The 23,469-nt window shown below is 39.3% G+C and overlaps 1 protein-coding gene across 3 annotated transcripts in view; it reads left to right on the forward strand.

The window, feature by feature from the left end:
- STAC (SH3 and cysteine rich domain) overlaps window positions 1-23,469 on the forward strand; it is a 161,266-nt gene that overhangs the window by 130,452 nt on the left and 7,345 nt on the right. For all 3 annotated transcript variants that reach the window (XM_017956025.2, XM_031663860.1, XM_009201902.4), the window contains exons 9-10: window positions 11,324-11,375; window positions 11,485-11,622. In XM_017956025.2, coding sequence (XP_017811514.1) covers window positions 11,324-11,375; window positions 11,485-11,622 — 190 coding nt within the window. The remainder of the gene's footprint in view (window positions 1-11,323; window positions 11,376-11,484; window positions 11,623-23,469) is intronic.

Here is a 23,469-nt window from a genome sequence, read left to right on the forward strand (position 1 = left end):
GCTGAAACAGAAGAATCACTTGAGCCCGAGAGGTTGAAGCTGTAGTGAGCTATAAACACACCACTGCGCTCCAGCCTGAATGACAGAGCTAGACCCTTTCTATCTATCTAAATTAATTAATGAAAATAGAATGTAAACTGGAGAACCCTATTATAATCAGCACTGTTGTCATAATTATCGTATACTGCTCTGTGAATTAACATAGACCATGTGTCACATCGTCCTTCTGGCCAAGTGGCTATGTATGTGTGTGTGATACACTTATACATGCAAATAACCTCCCACACACACTCACAGTCACACACACACACACATGCACATACACACACACTTATACACATTCAAGTACACATTCATTCACACACACGCAAGCATGCACACATTGTTAGCCAAAGCTTGATAACCCACACTTAGTTTTGATGAAATTAAATCCTACCATCAACACTTACAATGTAACCAGTCCCATCATCCTCACTGCTATTGGGCTCAGCAATCTGCAAGAGTCTTGGAGTCATCACTTAGTATTCACACCAAGGCACCTTTTTTAAGCTCATAAAAACTTTTCAGTCAACAATGACTTTCATGACTTTGCTGAGTTGATATTTTATGTAAATAATCAGCAGATATAAATGACTTCAAGTAAACATAAACTCCTAAAACATCGTAGGGACACATAAACAAAGGATTGAGAGTAAATAAAAGATTTAAAGGTTTAAATGCATATTTTGGCAATCATACAATGCCTGTTCCAAAGAATTCGTTTTGACTTCCCACATCTATGTCATTTTCATTTTTATTAGTTCTCCTCAAACAGATTTATATGATAATGGCCATTTTTCATAAGAGTGGGAAAAAGAAGGAAAAAAAAAAAAGACTACAAGCCAAGAGAGGAAAAGAGGGAACTGCTCTTTCAATATTGTTAAATCCTAAAAGAAATGCAAATTAATTACTACTTCAATGTATGTTAGAACACCTAAATTTGAGGGGCTTCAAAGAAAAACCTATCTCCTTTTGTAACTCCAAGTGCAAATTTAGATTCATGAATGGCCACTCCTGGAAGCAGCAAGTCTCAGATTCTCCATGGGCAAGTCTAAATGAAAGCAAGCAACCATTTCTCTCATTAGTTAGTATTTGCCAGGATCTCTGGAGATGGGATGGCCTGAATTCATCTCTTTGGAGTATTTTCAAAGCACTACTTTAAAAAGAGTTAAAAGTGATTTTAACTCTTGCATGCTATTTCCAGGATTTACTTCATCTATTCATGTCTCATCACACGGTAAGCAAGCATCTGCTCTTTTCTGGGAGAACTATTCACAGGCCCCGTTCTCAAAGAGCTCAGACAGTCATGGGCCAGGGGGCCAACAGAAGAGTAGACCATAAGTTACAATCCAGTGTGCAGGGCTGTGGGTGTGAGGTAGTCCAGGTGACTTACAGCAGCCTCAAAAGGATATGAAAGAAGCTGGGCTTCCAGAAGGAAGAGGGGTCATGGGTGGCTGGGAAGCCTGGTTAGTGAGCAGTCACTCTCTCTCCAGTGAGGAAAGCATAAGGGAATAATGGGGTTAAACTTCAGAACCAGGTAATTATTTTAAGAGGTGCCAAATCAGGGGCACAGGCAAGCCCCATTGCAAAAAGAGGTGGTGGAAATTCATGGCAGAGGCAGGAGCATATTTAGATAACTACATTAATTCCAGTCTTGATTCTGAAAGACTGCCTTAAAACTTGGTAATGCTTAGTGAATGGACACTTGGCTGTTTAGTTCATACTCCAGTGAGACAATGTATGGTTCTTTTTTCTCTTTCTGGAGGTGAGGTAGGAGAACCAGGCACAATAATTCACAAGTAGAAAATGGGAGCTTAGGATTAGAACCCTTGGAGGTTGACACCCAGTCCACTGATCTTTCTCCTCCACCACACTTTCCATCCTAGGTTCATTGTTCTAAGTTTTCTCTCTGATAAAGCTGACAATTCTATTTTAATCAGCAAGGGTAGACAACATTTTACTTTATCCCTTTTTGGCCACTCACATCAATTCTTTCTAGTGCATTAGGTTTGTTAAGTATGGTTGCTAAGACCAGGAAGTTTGTGATCCATAGAGCATGTTACTGAGAAGTCACTTCTGTTAAAAGATTTTTTTTTCATTTGAGATAAAAACATGACTCTCATGCAATATAAATTGAACACATGTCAGAATTTTTACATGGCTCATTAATTAATGAGAGAACCAGTAAGATGTTCCACCTGATTGAAAGGAGAACTCAATACATCACATGTACATAGGCAATGAGGAATGCTGACGGGAATTTATAAATAGGTGCAAAACCATTCAGTATTCACAGGATAAAGGGTAATAACTGACTATATTCCACCAGGCAAAATTCACTTGCATTTCTGTGGACAAAAATAACTTGTATGAATGTCAGTTTTCTACAACTTGCTTGAGATGTAAAATAGCTCAAAGGCATCGACAAAGGGGAGGTAATCTGAAAGGATGTGCCAGACAGGACTCCCAGATCAGTCATGTTTTTTGCCCATTTCAAAGTCTTTCATAATTTTTCCTAGCATCCTCTTGAGTTCTTTTAATAAATCTCAGAGGTTACCCAAGCAAGTAGTATTTCACAAAAGGAGAAAACTTGAGTTAGAATGGTTAAGTTATTTATTATAAGCCATAAGAATCTCCTAAAAAGTAGTATTAAAATAGAGATTCCTGGGCTTCACCTTAGCCTAGAGAGTCAAATCCTACTTGGAAATCTGTATGGGTAAATGTCCTCCTGGATTCTGATTATCTGCAGTATCTGAGAACAACTGTGACTTATCCAAAGATATGCAGTGGGCCAGTAGCAGACTCAAAAACCAGAACAGAGGTTTCCCGATTCTGTCAATGCTCCGTACACAGATCTGCATTGGCTTTCTGACCTGTGACTTGTGTACGTTCTAATGTCCTTCACCCTGCAAGGTTTCAAGACCGAGTAAGACAGAATAAGACTCCCTTGGTGTCTCGTTTCTATTCTCTAAGTACATTACTGCTTGGCAAATGCATCAACTTAATTAAAACTAAATGTAATTCTAATGCACCAATTTGATTTAAAAATAATCTTCACAGTCACCAGGACATCAAAATGCAATTAAAGCTATTTGAGGAAAGTCTCTGATGCATATTATGCTCTGATGCTGCACTATGTCAAGAAACCCAGATATTCCCAAATGTCACTAATGTGTTTAGCAGCCTCCCTCTCACTCAAATGCCTCTCTCAATTAGGTTCTGGAGAGTGTGATCCATGACAGTTCAAGAACATTTACCAAATTCCTTCCAAATTGCCCTTTAGTTGAATGCTTTTCTCTGAGCTGGTCTATGGACTTGGGAAAGTACAGGCAGTCTTGTGAATATCAGGCTTAAGACAAAATCAAAATGCAAATTCAGGAGTTACTTATTACATACCCATGTGCCAAGACTGTAAAAGATTCTGCACCAAGATAATGTAAATTGGGAAATAAGTCTGGTGAAAAATTAAGTCATAGATCTCAGATTAATGGAGCCATTTGGCTGGCTCCTTTTTCTGCCCCCTTCAGCTTGGTTTTTCAAGGGTATCTAGTTTTGCTGAGTGACTGGTTGCTATAAACTTGATTTAAGATTCTTTTTCCCTAATGAATGAGAAAGGGTAGGAAATATTAAAGAGGCTCAAAATAACTATATAGTAAAGTGAGCAGTTCTGATGAGTTTTGACATGGCATGGGTGGTGCAAGAGACTGCTTGATTTAGTGGAGTTAGTCATAGATTCAAACCCTGCCTGTAAATGGTGAAATCTCTCTTAGCCTGCCTACTTGTATGAAAATGCAACTGTTCATGACAACAGTTAGTGAACATTGCCATCGCCCTCTAGGCTCAACCCTGCCAACATCTCCATTACAATCAGCCACCTGGGTAATAGAATACTAGATCCAGCCCCTGGGCCCTGATACACCTTTGTGGTCACTTCGTGGAGTAGACAAGGAAGGGGAAGAGGGACAGTATGAAAAGAGGGAGAAGGTTTTCCATAGCTCCGAATCACACCAAATGTTAAGTGTCTGAAGCTACTGAAGTCAAAGGCTATTTCATTAACCAACCACCTCTGCCAAAAACCTAATGAGATATAAACGTAAAACGCAATGATTAGAATAAATCTTCTAATTTACAAGTGAAAAAATACAGGTTTACATGAAAATTAGCAATTTTAAGCCTTACTGTATATCAACCACAGTGATAAAGACTTAACTTTGAGGCCAGGCATGGTGGCTCATGTCTGTAAGCCCAACATTTTGGGATGCTGAGGCAGGAGGATCATTTGAGGCCGAGAGTTAGACACCAGCCTGGGCAACATCGTAAGACCCTATAAAAAATTTTAAAAGTTAGCTGGGAGTGGTGTCATGTACCTGTAGTCCCAGAGACTTGGGAGGCTGAGGCAGGAGGATTGCTCAAGCCCAGGAGGTAGAGCTGCAGTGACCCATGATTGCACCATTGCACTCCAACCTGGACAACAGAGTGAGACTGTCTCAAAAAAAGAAAAAAAAGATTTAACTTTGCAAAGTAAATATAGCTCACAATAATTTATCATGCATAATATATAAGTAAATAAATATAATTGAGATAGCCAATCCTCAAGGAGACATGTGTTTGGGATTTTTGTTTGGGATCAATTCTATGCTTATTTGTCATCTCCCCACCACCCTAGCATCTGCTTCTCCCTCAGGAACGACCCTTACCTTAAACAGTTTACTGTCTTTATCCTTTGAAATTACCGACATCTTGAGGGCAGTAACTATTTTACAATGATAGCCACCATCTAATGGGGGCTTATCTAAATATGCATTACAAGCATTATGTCATTTAGTCCTCAAAAAATATTGATGGAGTAAGTGCTATTATCCTAACCTTACAGATAAGAAAACCCCGGCTTAGATAATTTTTTTTCATTTTTGTATCCCCCTATGCACACCCAATAACTGAAATTTTATAAACATTTAGAAAATACTTGAAAGTCATATAGTTTTCCTAGGATAAATGCGCAGAAATGGAGGAGTGAGACAAGACTCATTTTCTTTGAATTTTAAAACATTCAGAAAACAAAGGCCCTAGGCCGTTCTGCTTTGACCATGTGCTTCCCACAGTAAGACCAATCTGAGCTCTCAGGTTGTCTCAGATAGTGGAGAAAGTGTTGCTCTCGGAAGCAGCATCCTCATCTGGAGGGTGTTATGTCTCCTCTCGTAGGAATTTGTGCTCTACTTGGGGATTGGAGAGAGGCTGGGCTGGGCAGGGGGTACCTCAGGACACCTCACACTCCTCCCTCCAAGAGCCCACCCTGGAAGATCTTGCAGAATAGTTCCACGTAGCTGGCCAAGCTCAGTTTTTATCATTCATACCCTCTGTGTACACTGAGTCCCTGCAGACAGTTTACCTGGTGGTGGAAAAGATGGTTCCAATGCCCACATGAAAAATCGAGAAATAAGAGAGACAGAAGGACTGCTGAGAATGAACCCAGAAAGCAACCATTAGTTCTCACACACATGCATGCAAGTACACACACACTTGAAATTAAACCCTGTCCTGCTCACTGCAATTCTGTAGTTACTTTTGTTATTTTATTCTAATTCTTGCAAGCCTGCAGCCCTTTCACCATTTCAAGAGTTACTATAAATCATTATATAACCAACTTGAAAATCTTCCTCTGGGCCTATGGCAAATTTTACTGAGCAAACAAAAGCAAAAGGCCAGCTGTGGTGCTCTGACCTCTTTTCACTAAAGGAAACTGATGCTTCAATTGTTTATGAATTGCATTATACTTTACATCGTGGTATACAATTGTGGATTACAATGTAAGCAAAACCTGTACCTGAATGTACAATGCTCTGACTGAATTAAGCAAAGGAACCTTTTAAGTAATTGGGGGCCCATCAAATTGGTCCCAAGAATTTGGAAATAAAGAGTTAAATTGTAAAATCTAGATGTAATGGATCAAGAACATAAAGTCTCCTAAAAGCAAGAGAATAACTATTAGGCCAGAGAAGGACTTTTCTCAAATGTGCCTGTAGTGTGATAACCCGAATGAAGAAAGAAATTATTCCATGAAAAGGACCTGACAGCCACAGAAACATGAAACAACTGAGGGCAGAGTCATGGATTAGCCAATGTCTAACCTGGGGAAAGGAGAAATTTAAGCATTAGGCCACCATTCCTCTGGGACCAATGGCAAGGCTCTCCCTAAATTGAGCCAGTTGGAGGAATGTTTTCATTTGTTTCTTTGATGGCATCGCACAACACGCCAACACCATGGCAAGAGAAGAGAACTGAACTAAGAAAGGGTTCAGAAGAAAACTCACAGTTGAGAGTGAAGGGCTGCCACTAAGGGCAACACAGAAGGTTGCCCTGGAAGTCAGGGTAACAGCAAGCTGGAGCTACAGTAGGCGGATTATGTATGTATGGCAGGCAGCGGGGTAGTCTAGGTTTCCAGGGGCTCCCTGTATATTGATTAATTTTCTGGGGCATAGAGGATGCCCCTCATTATCTAGTACCTGGCTCTAGAGTGGGACATTAGGGGTGGTACAGAGTGGCCCAGAGTATAAGAGCCCTCATCAGGGAGTTGTTGTGGTGGGGACTTAATCAGCTGCTTAAGAAGGGGAACTGACCAGCCTCTAACTAGAGCCTCAAAACTGCATCAACACTCATTTTTAAAAAGTAATAATAAATGGGCCAGGTGCAGTGGCTCATGCCTGAAATCCCAGCACTTTGGGAGGCTGAGGCAGGCGGATCATGAGGTCAGGAGTTCGAGACCAGTCTGGCCAATATGGTGAAACCCTGTCTCTACCAAAAATACAAAAAATCAGCCAGGCCTGATGGCGGGCACCTGTAATCCCAGCTACTCAGGAGGCTGAGGCAAGAGAATTGCTTGAACCTGGGAGGCAGATGTTGCAGTGAGTCCAGATAGCGCCACTGTACTCCAGCGTGGGTGACAGAGTAAAGCTCTGTCTCAAAAAAAATAAAATAAAATAATAATAATAAGAAGAAGCTATGTAACACAGAGTGGTATCTTGCATCCCACTAGATCCACCACCTAGAGCCCAGTGTTGAAAAGGATTCTAAATCAGAGTGCAGGCTGTGTGGGAAAGAGTGCTGAGATTGTCGGGTAATGCCTGGAAGGGTAAGGAGGCAGTAAAAAATCCCACAAGCCACAGATTTGCTGGCCTAGATATTACAGAGTTACTATCTTGGGTTCAAGGGCTCCCCTAGAGCAAGATCTTCTCTATATTGAAAAAGAGGCATTAGCTATCTCTGCCAGGTGCTTAGAGTATTTGACTAATCTCAAGAGGAGTCTACTGGTCCTTTTTGGCTACACCTTCTAATTTCCCTCATAGTCCTTAAGCCAATTTACAACTATATACTTATTAATTATACATATATGATATATTTATTATTTATCTATTTATTAAATGTTTTATTATCTATTTACTTGTTTATTATCTATCTTTCTCACTAGGCTATTAGTTCTAGTGAGGATTTTATTCAGCAAAGTAAACCCAGTGCCTAGTAAGATGACACTCTTTCAGAGCCCACATTCTATAAATATTTGTTGAATGAGTGGGTAAACAAAAACAAAGGAAATAATAAATGGATAAATAAATCACTCACCAAGCAATTTTCTGATCCTGGTGGAGCTCTTTTTTAGGAAAAGACAGAACCCTCATCACACTTCAAGAAGTATGTCTGGTATTTCTCATAAGATTATAGCCTGTTATCCCAGTGAGTGCCTTATTCTAATATGTAATTTAGTTAACGAGGGTCAAGTGCTGGGGACTGTCCACCTGTAAGCACAGTCAAGAGTGAGTCTCTGAGTGGACTATAAAATAGAGGTCGGATTCAGGCAGCATCCTCTTTCACCCTTAGGGAAAGGTACCTCCCAGTCTCCCTCTTTCACTCTTAGGGAAAGGTATCTCCCCCAACTTTATTCCCTATTTACAGCTTCTGCCAGAGCAGCAGCAAAGTCATTGTATTTGATACTAACTCATGGTTTCTTAGGTTACTAGTTTAAATAAAATCTGCTGGGGCTTAGAAGATTTTTCTACATTGACTTTCATCCTTGCCACTTAATTAAATCTCTGACCTGAGAAAGAGTGATTTTCAGCCACCTCGCTTTCTGTGGCATCAGCATGAAACTGTGACTGTTGAAATACCAAAATGCCAGTTGTGCTTAATGCTCCAGGGGTGACAAGCCTGTTATATTTGGAATCCCTGATGAAGATAGATATTAACTGAGAATTGAAAATGACAGCGAAGGAGATTGAATCAGAATAGCAAAATGAATACGCAAATCTACTTTTGCTCCAATTCCTAAACGTGTCAGAAAATACTTTTTTTTTTTTTAACACATCTGTAACAGTACTAGAAAACAAGAATGCATGCTAAGAGAGAACCAGAAATCTTGGGAATTTCCTCGCAGACTACAGCAAATGCAGTTGAGTTGTGAACAATGAAGATGACCAGAGACCAAAGAATACTCGGGACAAAACAGCTATAGAAGGGGGAGCACATTTAAAGAGACACAGAATGCTCCGGACTTCACTGAAGAGTGTGAAGAGTCTGCAGTGGATTGATTGCATTAATGGCCCTAATTATTCATCCCTCCCTATATTCATGCCCGTGTCATGGGACTTTGCAGTTCGTCTCAAAACAGAGGTGGAGCCTGTTACCCTGTCCCTTGAGTCTGAACTGGCCTTGAGACTTGCTTTGGCCAATGAAATGAAGCAAAGTGACAATGTGTCAGTTCTGGATCTAAGCCCTAGAGACTTCATGTGCTTTGCATGTCTCCATGCGCTGCTCCTGAACCTTGACCATTGCTATGAAACTGACCTTCCAAGGAATGGGAAATGTGGACTAGGGCAAAATCACCCCAGTCGCCTCAGCAAAAGCCAACACCCAAGCCTGTGAGGGAGCCATGGGGGTTTTGTGGCTGTTTATCACACAGCATTACTGTGACAATACATAATTGATACAGTCTCAACTGTATTCATAGCACCACATTACTACTTATAATGAACAATTGGCAGCAATGATGTTGGACTCCAGAATTAAGCCAACACCTGTACTCTAAAGAAAAAGAACCCATGCCTAAGGGGGCTCTAATGTGAGCACAGAAGCCTGGGAAAGAAGAACTGTGTTGAGATAACTCTGGACCTTCAGACCTTCTAGAGGGCATGGGAAAAAGGAAAAGGCAGCTCTACTTAGGAGAAAAATAAACTGACCCATTCTCTCCCCAAGGGTAAGAAAATCCTCCTTGCTACAGCTATTAGGATAGGAGGAGGAGGCGGCACCATACTGCTTACCTGCTATACATTCAAGTATGCAAAAGGGAGATGCACCAATTGGCACACGCTGCTCCTTTAAACAGAGCCTGTAAATAGCCCTTGCACTTGAGAGAGAGACCCATGGCAGACCACAGATATCGAATAGTGGAGAAGCCTGTCCACATCCACCTACCTCAATTTTCAGTCTTTCATAAAAAGAGACGACCAAGAAACATTAGATTTTAGAAAAAATACTTGATATGAAAAAGAAGTAATAAGATAAAGGATAGGCCAACTAAATTCAGAGGAAACAAATGTTCAGTAAAAGAAAGAAGCCGGGCATGGTGGCTCATGCCTGTAATCCCAGCACTTTGGGAGGCCGAGGTGGGTGGATCACAAGGTCAGGAGATCAAGACCATTCTGGCTAGCAAGGTGAAACCCTGTCTCTACTAAAAATACAAAAATTAGCCAGGCGTGATGGCAGGCGCCTGTAGTCCCAGCTACTCGGGAGGCTGAGGCAGGAGAATGGCGTGAACCCAGCAGGCAGAGTTTGCAGTGAGCCGAAATTGCGCCACTGCACTCCAGCCTGGGCAACAGAGCGAGACTGCATCTCAAAAAAAAAAGAAATATTGTTTTGAAAATATAATAATCTCTGTACAATCCATTATAACATTGCATCCATGATAGAAAGCCACTTTCAGAACTCTTTCAGAGAAGAATAAGGAAATAATGAGAAATTAGAAAGAAAGAAAACTTTCAGAAATAATAAAGAACCCTTAGAAACTATTTTTTTCTAAAAATGTTTTCCGAAAGCTTTTTCTGAAACAATTCTCAGTATTATGATAAATAATAGAAAAGCCCAAATACAAAATAAATGATCAGGAAAATATAATTGAGAAAAAAATTTAAGAACATAGAGGAAAATAAGACTGTAGGTGTGTAAGAAAGACAAAAAATGTGGGGATGGATTCAGAAGGTCCAGCATGTGTTGACTAGAAGTTCCAGAAGGAAAGAAGAGAGAACATCATAGACGGGAGAAAAACATGAAAGAAATAGTAGAGAAAATTTTCCCAGTGTGAAAAATAACAGTCTTCCGATTGTTACAGCTGTGTTGAATAGAAACAACAACAAAAACACGTTAGTCTTCAGCCAAACCCAAGTAATTATTGATGAATGATGTAGACACACACACCCACATGCACACATACACAAGTCTAGTACAAAACTCCAATTACACCAGCATAAAAGGTGGCAGGCGGGAAAAATGGAGCTAAGCAAAAGTGTGCTAGGTTTTGAGAAGGTATTGGGAAGGTGTAGATAATGATAAAGATAATGACCAATTCTACATGTACATATCTATGTATAAATGTAAGTGCGTGGGAAGGAGTCTAGAAAGACACACAGGGAATGGGAGGTAGATCATGGGGCTGAGAAGAAGGGAGATTTGTATCTTGAAATGTATCAACTTCTAAATTTTGGAGCTTCATGATCATTTATGTATCAAACAACAGGTAACAGTTATTTTTGGCCAGGCACGATGACTCATGCCTGTAATCCCAATCCTTTGGGAAGCCGAGGCAGACGGATTACAAGGTCAGGAGATTGAGACCATCCTGGCCAACATAGTGAAACCACATCTATACAAAAACTAGCTGGGCATGGTAGCGGGTGCCTGTAATCCCAGCTACTCGGGAGGCTGAAGCAGGAGAATGGCTTGAACCAGCGAGTCAGAGGTTGCTGTGAGCCGAGATCGCACCACTGCACTCCAGCCTGGCAACAGAGCAAGACTCTATCAAAAAAAAAAAGTTATTTTTAAAATACAGCATAAAATCATGTTTGCCTTCAATGTGTAATAAAGCTATTTTCTTGGGTAGGAAGAACTGATAAAAGTTATATTTACTTTATTTCTATTTCTTTAAGACTATTTGTGTAAATGAGAAATGATTACTCCTGACTTTAAAGTATCTTATTTTTCTTTTTTTACCTTTACCCAACTCATTCATTCTTCATTTTAGGCCAGGAGACATAATTACTCTTTTAGAGGATTCCAATGAAGACTGGTGGAAAGTAAGTGTTCCTCTTTCTTTAAAAAAAAAAAAAAGAGAGAAAATCATTTGATAATTATAATTACAATACATGCTACAATTGTGGATGCATGCCTCCTTTTTCCTTTCAGGGGAAAATTCAAGACAGAATTGGCTTCTTTCCTGCCAACTTTGTTCAGAGACTACAACAAAATGAGAAGATTTTTAGATGTGTTAGAACCTTCATTGGGTGTAAGGAACAGGGGCAGATAACACTGAAAGAGAATCAGGTGAGTAAATCACACAAACACATTCCAGATATGAGCCAAATAGGGTGTCATTTTAATAAACATAATAATATGTATAAATCTGAATGAGTGGGGTCACATTCAAAGTATGCACTTTGAGAAAAGATATACTTACTCCAATGATGTCAGTGTTGTAGGAGCAAAACATGCAAACTAAAATTTTAGGAATCTCACTTGGTGATACCTGTTCATAAAGGAAACGTCATAGCAGCAGGTGAGGGCATCTTGTCCCCCATGCTCTTCTCTGAGGACCACTGGTTTCTGATGTGGGCAGCTTCTCTCATTCAGGCTGAGTTAGTGTCCACCAATGGTGTGGTTAATTCTTCAATGCTCTCTAATGAATACTTTGCTATTAGTTGTTGCTGTTAGGAACCTCTTGGGTTTTCTTATCTGGACTCCAAGCCTCTACCTGTTCACTGAAGCCCATAACAGCTTCATATCACTGCAAAAGACAATAGACTAAACTTACATAACCAGATACTATCTCAGGCTCATAAATGAACGTCTCTGTACGTATAATCTAGGGGTGCCTGTCACCGTCTTGCTCCAGAGCCAAGTTGAATGTAGAGTTCTCTTTGATGCTGTCAATTTTCCTGAGAAGTAAAATGTGAACCCCTACATTTTTATGTCTTTAAGCTCCACCATCTCACGGCTGGAATGTTGATAGAGACAAACAGCCTTCTCACACCTTAACTCTCTGGCCTACTCTTCCTCTCTTTGTCTTCCAGCAGAGAGAGGCCTCCCTGCCCTCCCTTCTTCTCTGACTGCAGCTCCCTCAGGTCATATCCTGTGTCCTCACTACAGAGTGAAATAAAATGCTCGGACTTATGGCCGGGCTCGGTGGCTCACACCTGTAATCCCAGCACTTTGCGAGGCCGAGGAAGGTGCATCATGAGGTCAAGAGATGGAGACCATCCTGGCCAACATGGTGAAAACCTGTCTCTACTAAAAATACAAAAGTTAACTGGGCGTGGTAGCACACGTCTGTCATCCCAGCTACTTAGGAGGCTCAGGCAGGAGAATCGCTTGAACCAGGGAGGCGGAGGCTGCAGTGATCTGAGATCACACCACTGCACTCCAGCCTGGTTTGTTCTTGATATATTAGTGGAGGATTTGGAGAATCAAAAATTTATTTTCTCTCCCAATAAAGTCTCACAGGGGACTTTACTTTTCAACTTCGGAAGTCAAAATCTTTCCTCTGTTTCTTTCTGCATTCTTGGTACAAGAATTTTGTTATTTCCCAAGGTAATAAATGCCTGAAGTTGAAATTGATAAGGCTCGCCCTCCAAGGTAGTTCAAAATGAAACAGGCATTGATAATTTTCATACATCTCTGTTCAATAGAGTTGCAGAAAACACATCTTGAATGTCTTTTTTAGGATTGCCTCGAAGACAGTTTCTCAGTCACACAAGAAAATCAGTCATTACCTTGAAATTATAGCTGATTTGTCGTTTTAAAAATTGTTTTGCGCCACTTAATCAGCCATTGTATATTCCACATGGAGCTTTAACTGACTTTACCATTTTCAAACTAACAAATATATCCTCAAAGAATAATAATTTACCTTTTCTTTTTTTTTTTTTTTTTTTTTTTTTTGAGATGGAGTTTCACGCTTGTTGCCCAGGCTGGAGTGCAATGGTGCCATCTCGGCTCACAGCGACCTCCACCTCCCGGGTTCAAGGCATTCTCCTGCCTCAGCCTCCAGAGTAGCTGGGATTACAGGCATGAGCTACCACACCCTGCTAATGTTTTTTCTATTTTTAATAGAGATGGGGGTTTCTCCATGTTGGTCAGGCTGGTCTTGAATTCCAGACCTTAGGTGATCCACCCTACTTGGCCTCCCAAAGTGCTGGAATTACAGGTGTGAGCCACTCACGCCCAGCCGATTTACCTTTTCTTTATGGCTATTCAAAAGAACCTTTAAAAGAAAAATCTAAAGAAAAATGATACTATGGAGTACAGCTTTTTTAAAAAAATGTAACTCACCCTCCCTTTATATTCAAGTAAGTGAAAATCATTGAAAACAAGAGACCGATAATTCTGAGTATTACTTTCCCTATATATTTTAACAAAGGTGGGGATGGAGTCATTGAAACTGGCACTTTCATAAATGCTAGGAGACATTAGTCCACTCATTTGGATACTGATTTTCAAAAGGATCTTTAAAAGAAAAATCTAAAGAAAAATGATAATATGGAGGACAGCTTTTTTAAAAATTGTAACTCACCCTCCCTTTATACTCAAGTAAATGAAAATCATTGAAAATAAGAGACCGATAATTCTGAGTATTACTTTCCCTATATATTTTAACAAAGGTGGAGATGGAGTCATTGAAACTGGCACTTTCATAAATGCTAGGAGACATTAGTCCACTCATTTGGATACTGATTTGGTACCATGTGCTTAGAGCCATGAAATTGCTCAACTTCATGAATACAGTAATTCCATTTTCTATAATGTATCCAAGAAAATAACCTAAACAGGGAGAGACTTTATGCAAAAAGACAGTCATCAGAGTGATGTTCATGATGGTGAGAATTAGGAACAATTGCACAGACGACGGACATGATTAATTCAATGACAATATTTTCATTAATGGACAATGTTAGGAACCTAAGCAATTGTGATGGTGTTATGATAATATGATGGAATTGGAATAGTGGAATCCGAACCCAGATCCCAGTCACTGTTCTCCCAAGGTAAACACAAAGGGAGAGATGCAGATGGGGCCTGAAGCCCTGTTTTCATTCATGGAACCATAGTAAACCAGACAGAGTACCAGATGTGATCTAGAGACCTAAGAGGCCTCACCACAGCCCACCCACCTTACCACCACCGCCATGGGCTGGTCTGAATCTGAGGATCTAATGGTACCAGATGCCCCATGGGAGAAAAGGAGCAGAAAGGACTGTGGCAAAACTGGCGTCAGATGGCCCAATTCCTTCCCAGAAGGACCAAGAGAGAAGGAAGCTTTAAGAGACAGTGAGAAACCCCCAGCACCTGTGATACAATCAGATCTTCTGTCTTTGGAGAAGTGAGGAGGGACCTAGGAGAGAGGGCAAATATCTTCAGATATTGTGTCACCATCTTAAATGATGGCTTCCTAAACCATGAACAAATAAATATTAATGATACAATGGTACTATAAAATTTTACGGCTTTTTTCTCTTCCATTTAAATTACTTTCATGGTATATATTTACAAAAATAAAATTTAAACAGTAGCACAATTTAAAATACTCAATCTTGTCTTTTGAATCTAATAACATAAAGGTGCACAGTGTTGCTGTGATTTTCCTGGGCCTCAACTTTGCACATGTGTACACAAATGCACACACACAACACACATATCACCATATCCAACAATTGCTATATCGAATTGCATTATCTGCTGCTGCTTGTATAGATGCAATAACCCCAAGAGGTGTAATGCCATCTAACGATTTTTGGTTGTTAAAATCTCTAATATCATTAGGAAATTGGGTCACTGGACTCTATGGTTTCACCCTGGTTTTACAGTTTTACTTGAAATTGACATCCTTCCCTTTTATAAAAATTGCTTATATGACACTTTAGGACACATTGCATTTTGTAAATTGCATAAGCTCTCTTTTACCCGGTTGCTTGTAGACAGAATATGTGTTTAAATAGATCAAAAGTCATCAATGTGCTGACATGAAATATACCTCACTTAAGAGCACTTGATCCTTCATTTTCTGCCGAAAGTTGTCTGTTCCCCCTGGGGCTGTTATTTGCCAACCTATCACTTGCCTGCACACTCCCCAAAGAGGTAACAGCAGAAGCCAGCATCTGCCTATGAAGAGCAGTGGCATCCGACGATTCCCCATAATGACAATACCCCTGGAAACCCACTACCCCTACCCCTGGAAGACTGCACTGACCACTCTGTCTCCCATAAAAGTATATGCAAACCCCACATGACTATTCCTTTTTGGATGTGATGACCTGTTTTGGGGTCTGCTTTTTGAAAGAGAACCTTTTATCTCTAGTCCCTGGCTCACAGAAAAGGAAAGAACAAATTAATACTGTCTTAAACATTGTCACAATAATAATTCTTATAAGAATCGTAATTATTAGTCATTATTTAATGTCATACAGACACATTGTATAAATAAAGTTTATACACATACATGTGAATTTTATGGATTCATTATTTCTATTTTATAAATGAGAAAACAAGCACTCAGGTTATGTGCCTTGCTTAAGGGGCAAAAACCCAGTGAGTGTCCAGGCTGGAACATAAACACAGGTCTGCAAACTCCAAGTCAAGGCTTTCCACTAGCCATGTGCCCTGAACAACGTGGAAAGAACTCTGAACAGTAAAGAGCAGCTTCGTTCCTAAGGATGGAGAGTGCCATAAAGGCAGCTGTCTTGGGACCAAAGGACTCCTTGAAAACAAGTTCTTGCTCATGTGGGCTCCCTATTGAGTCATTCTTCATTCCAGGCAAAGGCATCCTCATCCGACTGACACCCCATCTCTGATGCGATACACAACTCACAAAGCAAATGGGCACTTTTCCCAGCTTGATTCCATGCCAACACTTCAACCTTCCCCAAGTTTACCCAACTGTATCCTTCCTGATTCAAAAATTTGGGAAGTCTTTTGAATAAAATAAATTTGGGAAGAATGTTCATCTTTATTGGCAAAGTGTTGTTCAATAATCTTGCTAGCATTTTTTTTTTTCAGAATAATCTTATGCTTTCCCATTTGAGGTCAAACATTGTTTTTATGCTATTAAAATACAATCAGTGAAACCAGAAGGCAAATTAAAATTTGCTCAGGTTGATCAATTGCTACAAGCAGAACATCTGTTCAGTGACTCCCACCAATTCCTTGGCATATTCCTCACAATTTTTTTTCTGGAAATGGGCCTCATACCTGCGTTCTCTGCCCTCATGGTTAAACTGAATCTGTTAGGGGTTGGGGTGTGGAGGAGGTAAGGCAAACAATTCAGCCTCTTCAGCTAGACATGTTCAAGACGCAACAGAGCATTTCAGCCTGAACCTGGAACCAAATGGATCTGCTCATAATTATTGTCTTCTTTTATTTTAGGTTCAGGGGTACAACATGTGCAGGTTTCTTATATAGGTAAATTGCATGTCACAGGGGTTTGGTATACAGATTATTTCACCACTCAGGTAATAAACATAGTACCAATTTTTTAAATACATCAGCCATTTCAAAGAAAAAATGCCTTTTAAAAATCCAGTTTAGAAACAAACTTCAAAATTTGTCTTCACTTTAGTGTCCTAAGTTATTTTAGGTAGAAGATTTCAAAATATGCTTGTTAATTGCAGGGAGTATGTAATAGAAAGAGCACAGATACTAGTGTCATACAGAAATGGATCTATATCCTGTGTGATTTTGACAAAGTAGCCTTTGAATGTCAACCTTCTCATCAGCATAGTAGCATCTCCCTCTTGAACTTGATGTGAGGGTTAAATGTGCTCACCTAGGTAAAGCCTTAGCACAGTGCCTGGCCACCACAGATGCATAGCAGAAGTCATTTTCCTGGCTACCATGATCCCTAACGAGTAAAGCCTAAATGAGGAATTCATCTGCAGTGGGTAATGCCACGTACACTTACCCAGTAAGCACCAGAAAATAGCCAACATGGTATTTATAACCCTACAAATATAAAGAGACACATGATCATTAACAAAAAAATAAAAGAAATTTGATTCTAAAGATAAATGCAATGCACATCTTTGATTAAATCACATTTTCTACCTCTGTGGTTAATCTGTCTCATAATTATTGCATTTTTTTTTTTTTTTTTGCAGAGCTCTTGTTTCCAAATACAGTTAAGTTACTCATTTGTTATGAACACAGTGAGAGTTTGCATTGACACAAGTATATTTTCTGTTTCCTCCTCCTCCTCCTCCTCCTCCTCTTCCACATCCTCCTCCTTCTTCGTCTTTTTGTGAGGCAGTGTCTCACTCCCTAGGCTCAGGTAATCCTCTCATCTCAGCCTCCCAGTCAGCTGGGACCACAGGTGTGCACTACCATGCCCAGATAATTTTTGTATTTAATGTAGTGATGGGATTTTGACATGTTGCTAAGGCTGATCTCGAAGTCCTAGACTCAAGTGATCCCCAGCCTCCCAAAGTACTAGGATTACAGGCATAAGCCACTGCACCTGGCCTCTTCATTTTTAAATTTTAAAATGTATCCTTATTAAATCAACTTTAAAATACCATAAAAACATTTCTTTAATGGGAATGACATTGAATCTATAAATTGCTTTGGGCAGGATGGCCATTTTCATGATACTTTTTTTCTATCCATGAGCATAGAATGCTTTTCCATTTGTTTGTGTCCTCTCTTACTTCCTTGAGCAGTGTTCCATAGTTCTCCTTGAAAAGGTCCTTCACTCCCCTTGTTAGCTGTATTCTAGGTATTTTAGTCTCTTTGTACTAATTGCGAATGGGAGTTCACTCATGATTTGCCTCTTTGCTTGTCTGTTGTTGGTGTATAGTAATGCTTGTGATTATTGCACATTGATTTTGTATCCTGAGATTTTGCCAAAGCTGTGAATCAGCTTAAGAAGCTTGGGCTGAGATGATGGAGTCTACTCAATATAGGATGATGATATCTGCAAACAAGACAGTTTGACTTCCTGTCTTCCTATCTGAACGCCTGTTATTTCTTTCTCTTGCCTGATTGCCCTGGCCAGAATTTCCAATACTATGTTGAATAGGAGTGGTGAGAGGGGGCATACTTGTTGTGCCAGTTTTCAAGGAGAATGCTTCCAGCTTTTGCCCATTCAGTATAATATTGGCTGTGGGTTTGCCATAAATGGCTCTTATTCTTCTGAGGTATGTTCCTTCAATACCTAGTTTATTGAGAGTTTCTAAAATGAATGGACATTGAATTTTATTGGAGGCCTTTTCTGCATCTATTGAGATAATCATGTGATTTTGTCTTTAGTTCTGTTTATGGGTGAATTACATGTATTGAACCAGCCTTGCATCCCGAGAATGAAGCCAACTTGATCATGGTGAATAAGCTTTTTGATGTGCTGCTGGATTCAGTTTGCCGGTAGTTTATCAAGGATTTTTGCATCAATGTTCATCGGGGATATTGGCCTGAAATTTTCTTTTTTGGTTGTCTCTCTGCCAGGTTTTAGTATCAGGATGATGCTGGCCTCATAAAATGAATTAGGGTGGGGTCCCTCCTTTTCAATTGTTTGGAATAGTTTCAGAAGAAATGGTACCAGCTCCTCTTTGTACCTCTGGTAGAATTCAGCTGTAAATCCATCTGGTCCTGGGCTTTTTTTGGTTGGTAGGCTATTTGTTACTGCCTCAATTTCAGAACCTGTGATTGGTCTATTCAGGGATTCAACTTCTTCCCAGTTCAGTCTTGGGAGGGTGTATGGCCATTGACATTCTTCACAGGATGAGAAAAAAAACTACTTTAAAATTCGTATGAAACCAAAAAGGAGACTGTATAGACAAGGCAACCCTAAGCAAAAAGAACAAAGTTGGAGGCATCCTGCTACCTGGCTTCAAACTATACTACAAGGCTAAAATAACCAAAACAGCATGGTACTGGTACAAAAACAGACACATAGGCCAATGGAACAGTATAGAGATCTCAGAAATAAGATCACACATCTACAACCATCTAATCTTTGACAAACCTGACAAAAACAAGCAATGGGGAAAGGAGTCCCTATTTAATAAGTGGTACTGTGGAAATGGGCTAGACATATGCAGAAGATTGAAGCTGGACCCCTTTCTTATACCTTATACAAAAATTAACTCAACCATTCAGGACATAGGCACAAGCAAAGATTTCCTGATTAAAACATCAAAAGCAATTGCAACAAAAGCAAAAATTGACAAATGGAATCTAATTAAACTGAAGAGCTTCTGCAAAGCAAAAGAAACTATCAGAGTGAACAGACAGCCTACAGAATGGGAGAAAATTATTGCAATCTGCCCATCTGACAAAGGTCTAATATCCAAAATCTACAAGGAACTTAAACAAATTTACAAAAAAAAAAAAAAAAAAAAAAAACCCAAACAACCCCAGTAAAAAGTGGGCAAAGGACATGAACAGACACTTCTCAAAAGAAGATATTTATGTGGCCAGCAAATATATGAAGAAAAGCTCAACATCACTGATGATTAGAGAAATGCAAATCAAAACCACAAAGAGATACCATCTCACTCCAGTCAGAATGGTGATTATTAAAAAGTCAAGACAACAGATGCTGGTGAGGCTGTGGAGAAATAGAAATGCTTTTACACTGTTGGTGGGAATGTAAATTAGTTCAACCATTGTGGAAGATAGTGTGGCAGTTTCTCAGAAACCTAGAACCAGAAATACCATTTGACCCAGCAATCCTATTAGTGGATATATACACAAAGGAATATGAATTACTTTATTATAAGGATAAATGCATGCATATGTTCATTGCAGCACTATTCGCAATAACAAAGACATGGAATCAACCCAAATGCCTATCAATGAAAGACTGAATAAAGAAAATATGGTACACATATACCACAGAATACTATGCAGCCATAAAAGGAACAAGATCATGTCCTTTGCAGGGACACGGATGGAGCTGGAAGCCATTATCCTCAGCAAACTAATGCAGGAACAGAAAACCAAACACTGCATATTCTCAGTCCTAAATGGGAGCTGAACAATGAGAACACATGGAAAAAAGGGAGGGAACAACACACACTAGGGCCTATCGGGGCAGGGGTGTGATGGAGTAGTGAGAGGGAGAGTATCAGGATAAAATAATAATGCACATGGGCTTAATACCTAGGTGATGGGTTGATAGGTGCAGCAAAGCACCATGGCACACGTTTACCTATCTAACAAACCTGCACATCCTGCACATATATCCTGGAACATAAAATAAAATAACATTTTTAAAAAAGAAAGCAAAAAATACTGATCTAAAAAGTGGACTTTAAAATACTTAGGAAAATTAATTAAGTCCACAAATTGAACATTTATGTGGAATTTAGTCTATTTTACTTTAGTTGATTGAACATTAAATATCCTCCTGAAAAAAATCTTTAAATTCATGCATAGTTTTATTGCACCTATAGAACCGTTTTCATGTATTGTGTTCTATCAAAGCTTTAAAAAAAACAGAAAAAAAAATTTTATATTACAAAACCAAAAGGCATTTATTTTGGAGAAATTTTGAGGGAAAATATTTTTAAGAGATATAAAAGATAAAATAGAGACCATAAGCAATTCAACAAATAAATTATTACCAACATAAACACTTCGGCATATTTCTTGACAAACTTTTAATTCACATTTTGATATCATATCCTCTTTAGTTTCCTAACGTTTAAAAAATGTAGTCATTAAATGTTTACCAAAACACAGGTTTTAAGAAAGTTTTATTGGAACATAGCTAAATTTATTCCTGTATATATGGTCTGCAGCTGCTTTCATGCTACAACTGAACAACTGAGTTGAGTCATTGCAATAGAGACCAGATGGCCTGCAAAGCCTACAATATTTAGTATTTGGCCCTTTCTAGAAAAAGTTTGCCAATCCTTAGTCTAGATGTACAGGAATGTGTTTAAGTTTCTCCTATTATTGGATATTCAGAGTTTTTATTTTTTAAACTGTTATTGATAACTGCAATGAACATCTTTGAAGCTAAATATTTGTCTCTAACTCTGATTGTTTTCTTAGGGTATACTTTAGAATTTAGAGGAAAACAGATCAAGACTTGTACAATTCTTGATGCATACTGCCAAATTGCATTCAGAAAGGTCTTGCCAACTTACGCTCATGCCAGCTGTTCATGAGCATATCCAGATCATCACATGCTTGCAAGAATTGAACATTACTATTTTTTGTTATGTCGGTTTGATAGATTAACAATATTTCATGCTAATCTGCATTTTCTGGATGGTTAAAGAGGCTTACATTTTATCTCATATATATAGGGCATTTATTTTTTCTAATAATCTGTTTATGTACTTTGCCCATTTTCTTACATTATTTAAAAAGTTTTCTACCTTTGAAGAATATTTATATCTGGTGTACCACATGTGACCAATATTTTCTCTAGTTTATCATCTGTCCTTTGCTCTCAATGCCTCTTTCTCCAGGAGCTTAATCATTCCTTGGTTGGATCATTTCTAGTTTACCATACTTCCTTTATAGTTTGAATGTCTTTATTATTTTACACTTCTTTATCTGTCTCTAATTCCTCCTGAGACTGTTTCAAGATAGTTCTCACTTCACTTTGATTTTCTGAAGTTTCAATTCAGTCTTTCATTGTTTCTAATACATGTTAATTTAGTATTTATTTCTTCGTAGACTTTTCTTCTCAGTCAGCCCCTTTCTTCTACAGCATATTTTCTTTTCTTTTCTTTAACTTTTAAGTTCAGGGGTACAGTGCAGGTTTGTAATACAGGTAAACTTGTGTCCTGGGGATTTGTTGTACAGATTATTTCCTCACCTAGATATTAAGCCTAGCACCCATCAGTTATTTTTTCTGATCCCCTCCATCCTCCCACCCTTCAGCCCCCAAAAGGTCCCAGTGTGTGTTATTCCCCTATGTGTGTCCATGTGTCCTCATCATTTAGCTCCAACTTACAAGTGAGAACATGCGGTATTTGGTTTTCTGTTCCTGTGTTAGTTTGCTAAGGATAATGGCCTCCAGCTCCATCCACGTCCCTGCAAAGAATATGATCTTGTTGTTTTATAGCTGCTTAGTATTCCATGGTGTATATGTACCCCAAATTTGGGGTACATATATTTTGTTTATCCAGTCTACCATTGATGGGCATTTAGGATGAATCTATGTCTTTGCTATACAGCATGTTTTCTTTGCATCTCATTGCATCATCTCTTTACCTCAAGATATTTTCTCCTTATAACACTGAGGCCAAGTCTTCCTTCAACATACTGCATTCAGTATGTCTGAAAGGATAACTTTGAGACATATGTGCATATTTTCTGCAATTTTTAAAATGTTTTATTGTAATAGTCTTGGTCCTTTTATCCTGTGGTAGGCAGGATAACCCAAAGATGCCCAGGTCCTAATCTCCAAAACTTTGAATATGTTACTTTACATGACAAAAGGAACTTTGTAGATGTGATTAAGTCAAAGATTTTGTGACCAGTAGATTATCTGGATTAACAGGGTGAGCCCGCTATAATCACAGAGATCCTTAGAAGAGGGAGACAAGAGGGCCAGAGTCAGAGAAGGAGATGTGATGATGGAAGCTGAGGTCAGAGAGAGAGAGATTTGAAGATGCTATGTTCCTGGCCTTGAAGGTGAAGGAAGGAGCCATGAGCCAAGGAATATAGGTGATGACTTCTAGAGCTGGAAAAGACAAGGAAACAGATTCTCTCTTGGAGCTTCTAGAAAGAATGCAGCCCTGCCAGCACCTTGTTCTTAGGAGTTCTGAACTCTAGAATTGTAAGATAATAAATATGCGTTGTTATAAGCCACAAAATTTGGAGTAATTTATTGTAGCAGCAATAGGAAACAAATCTAGCTTTTACACAAAGGGGCTTTGCAGATGTGATGAAGGTTATGGGCCCTGAGATGGGGAGATATCCTAGATTGTCTAGGTTGGCCTAATCTAATCACTTGAGCCCTTAAGAACAGAGAAATGTATCTGGCTAGCGTCAGGGAGATGCAACAGAAGAGGACAGATGAGAAATGAAGTAAAAGTGTAAGTCAAAGAGAGATAAAGTATGAGAAAGACTCAGCCTACTATTATCGGATATGAAGATGGAGAAAGGGGACCACAAGCCAGAGGATAAGGGTGGCCTCTAGAAGCTGGAAACAGGCATCTCAGTCCT

This window comes from Papio anubis, chromosome 2, assembly GCF_008728515.1.
Source record: "Papio anubis isolate 15944 chromosome 2, Panubis1.0, whole genome shotgun sequence".
NCBI classification, from domain to species: domain Eukaryota; kingdom Metazoa; phylum Chordata; class Mammalia; order Primates; family Cercopithecidae; genus Papio; species Papio anubis.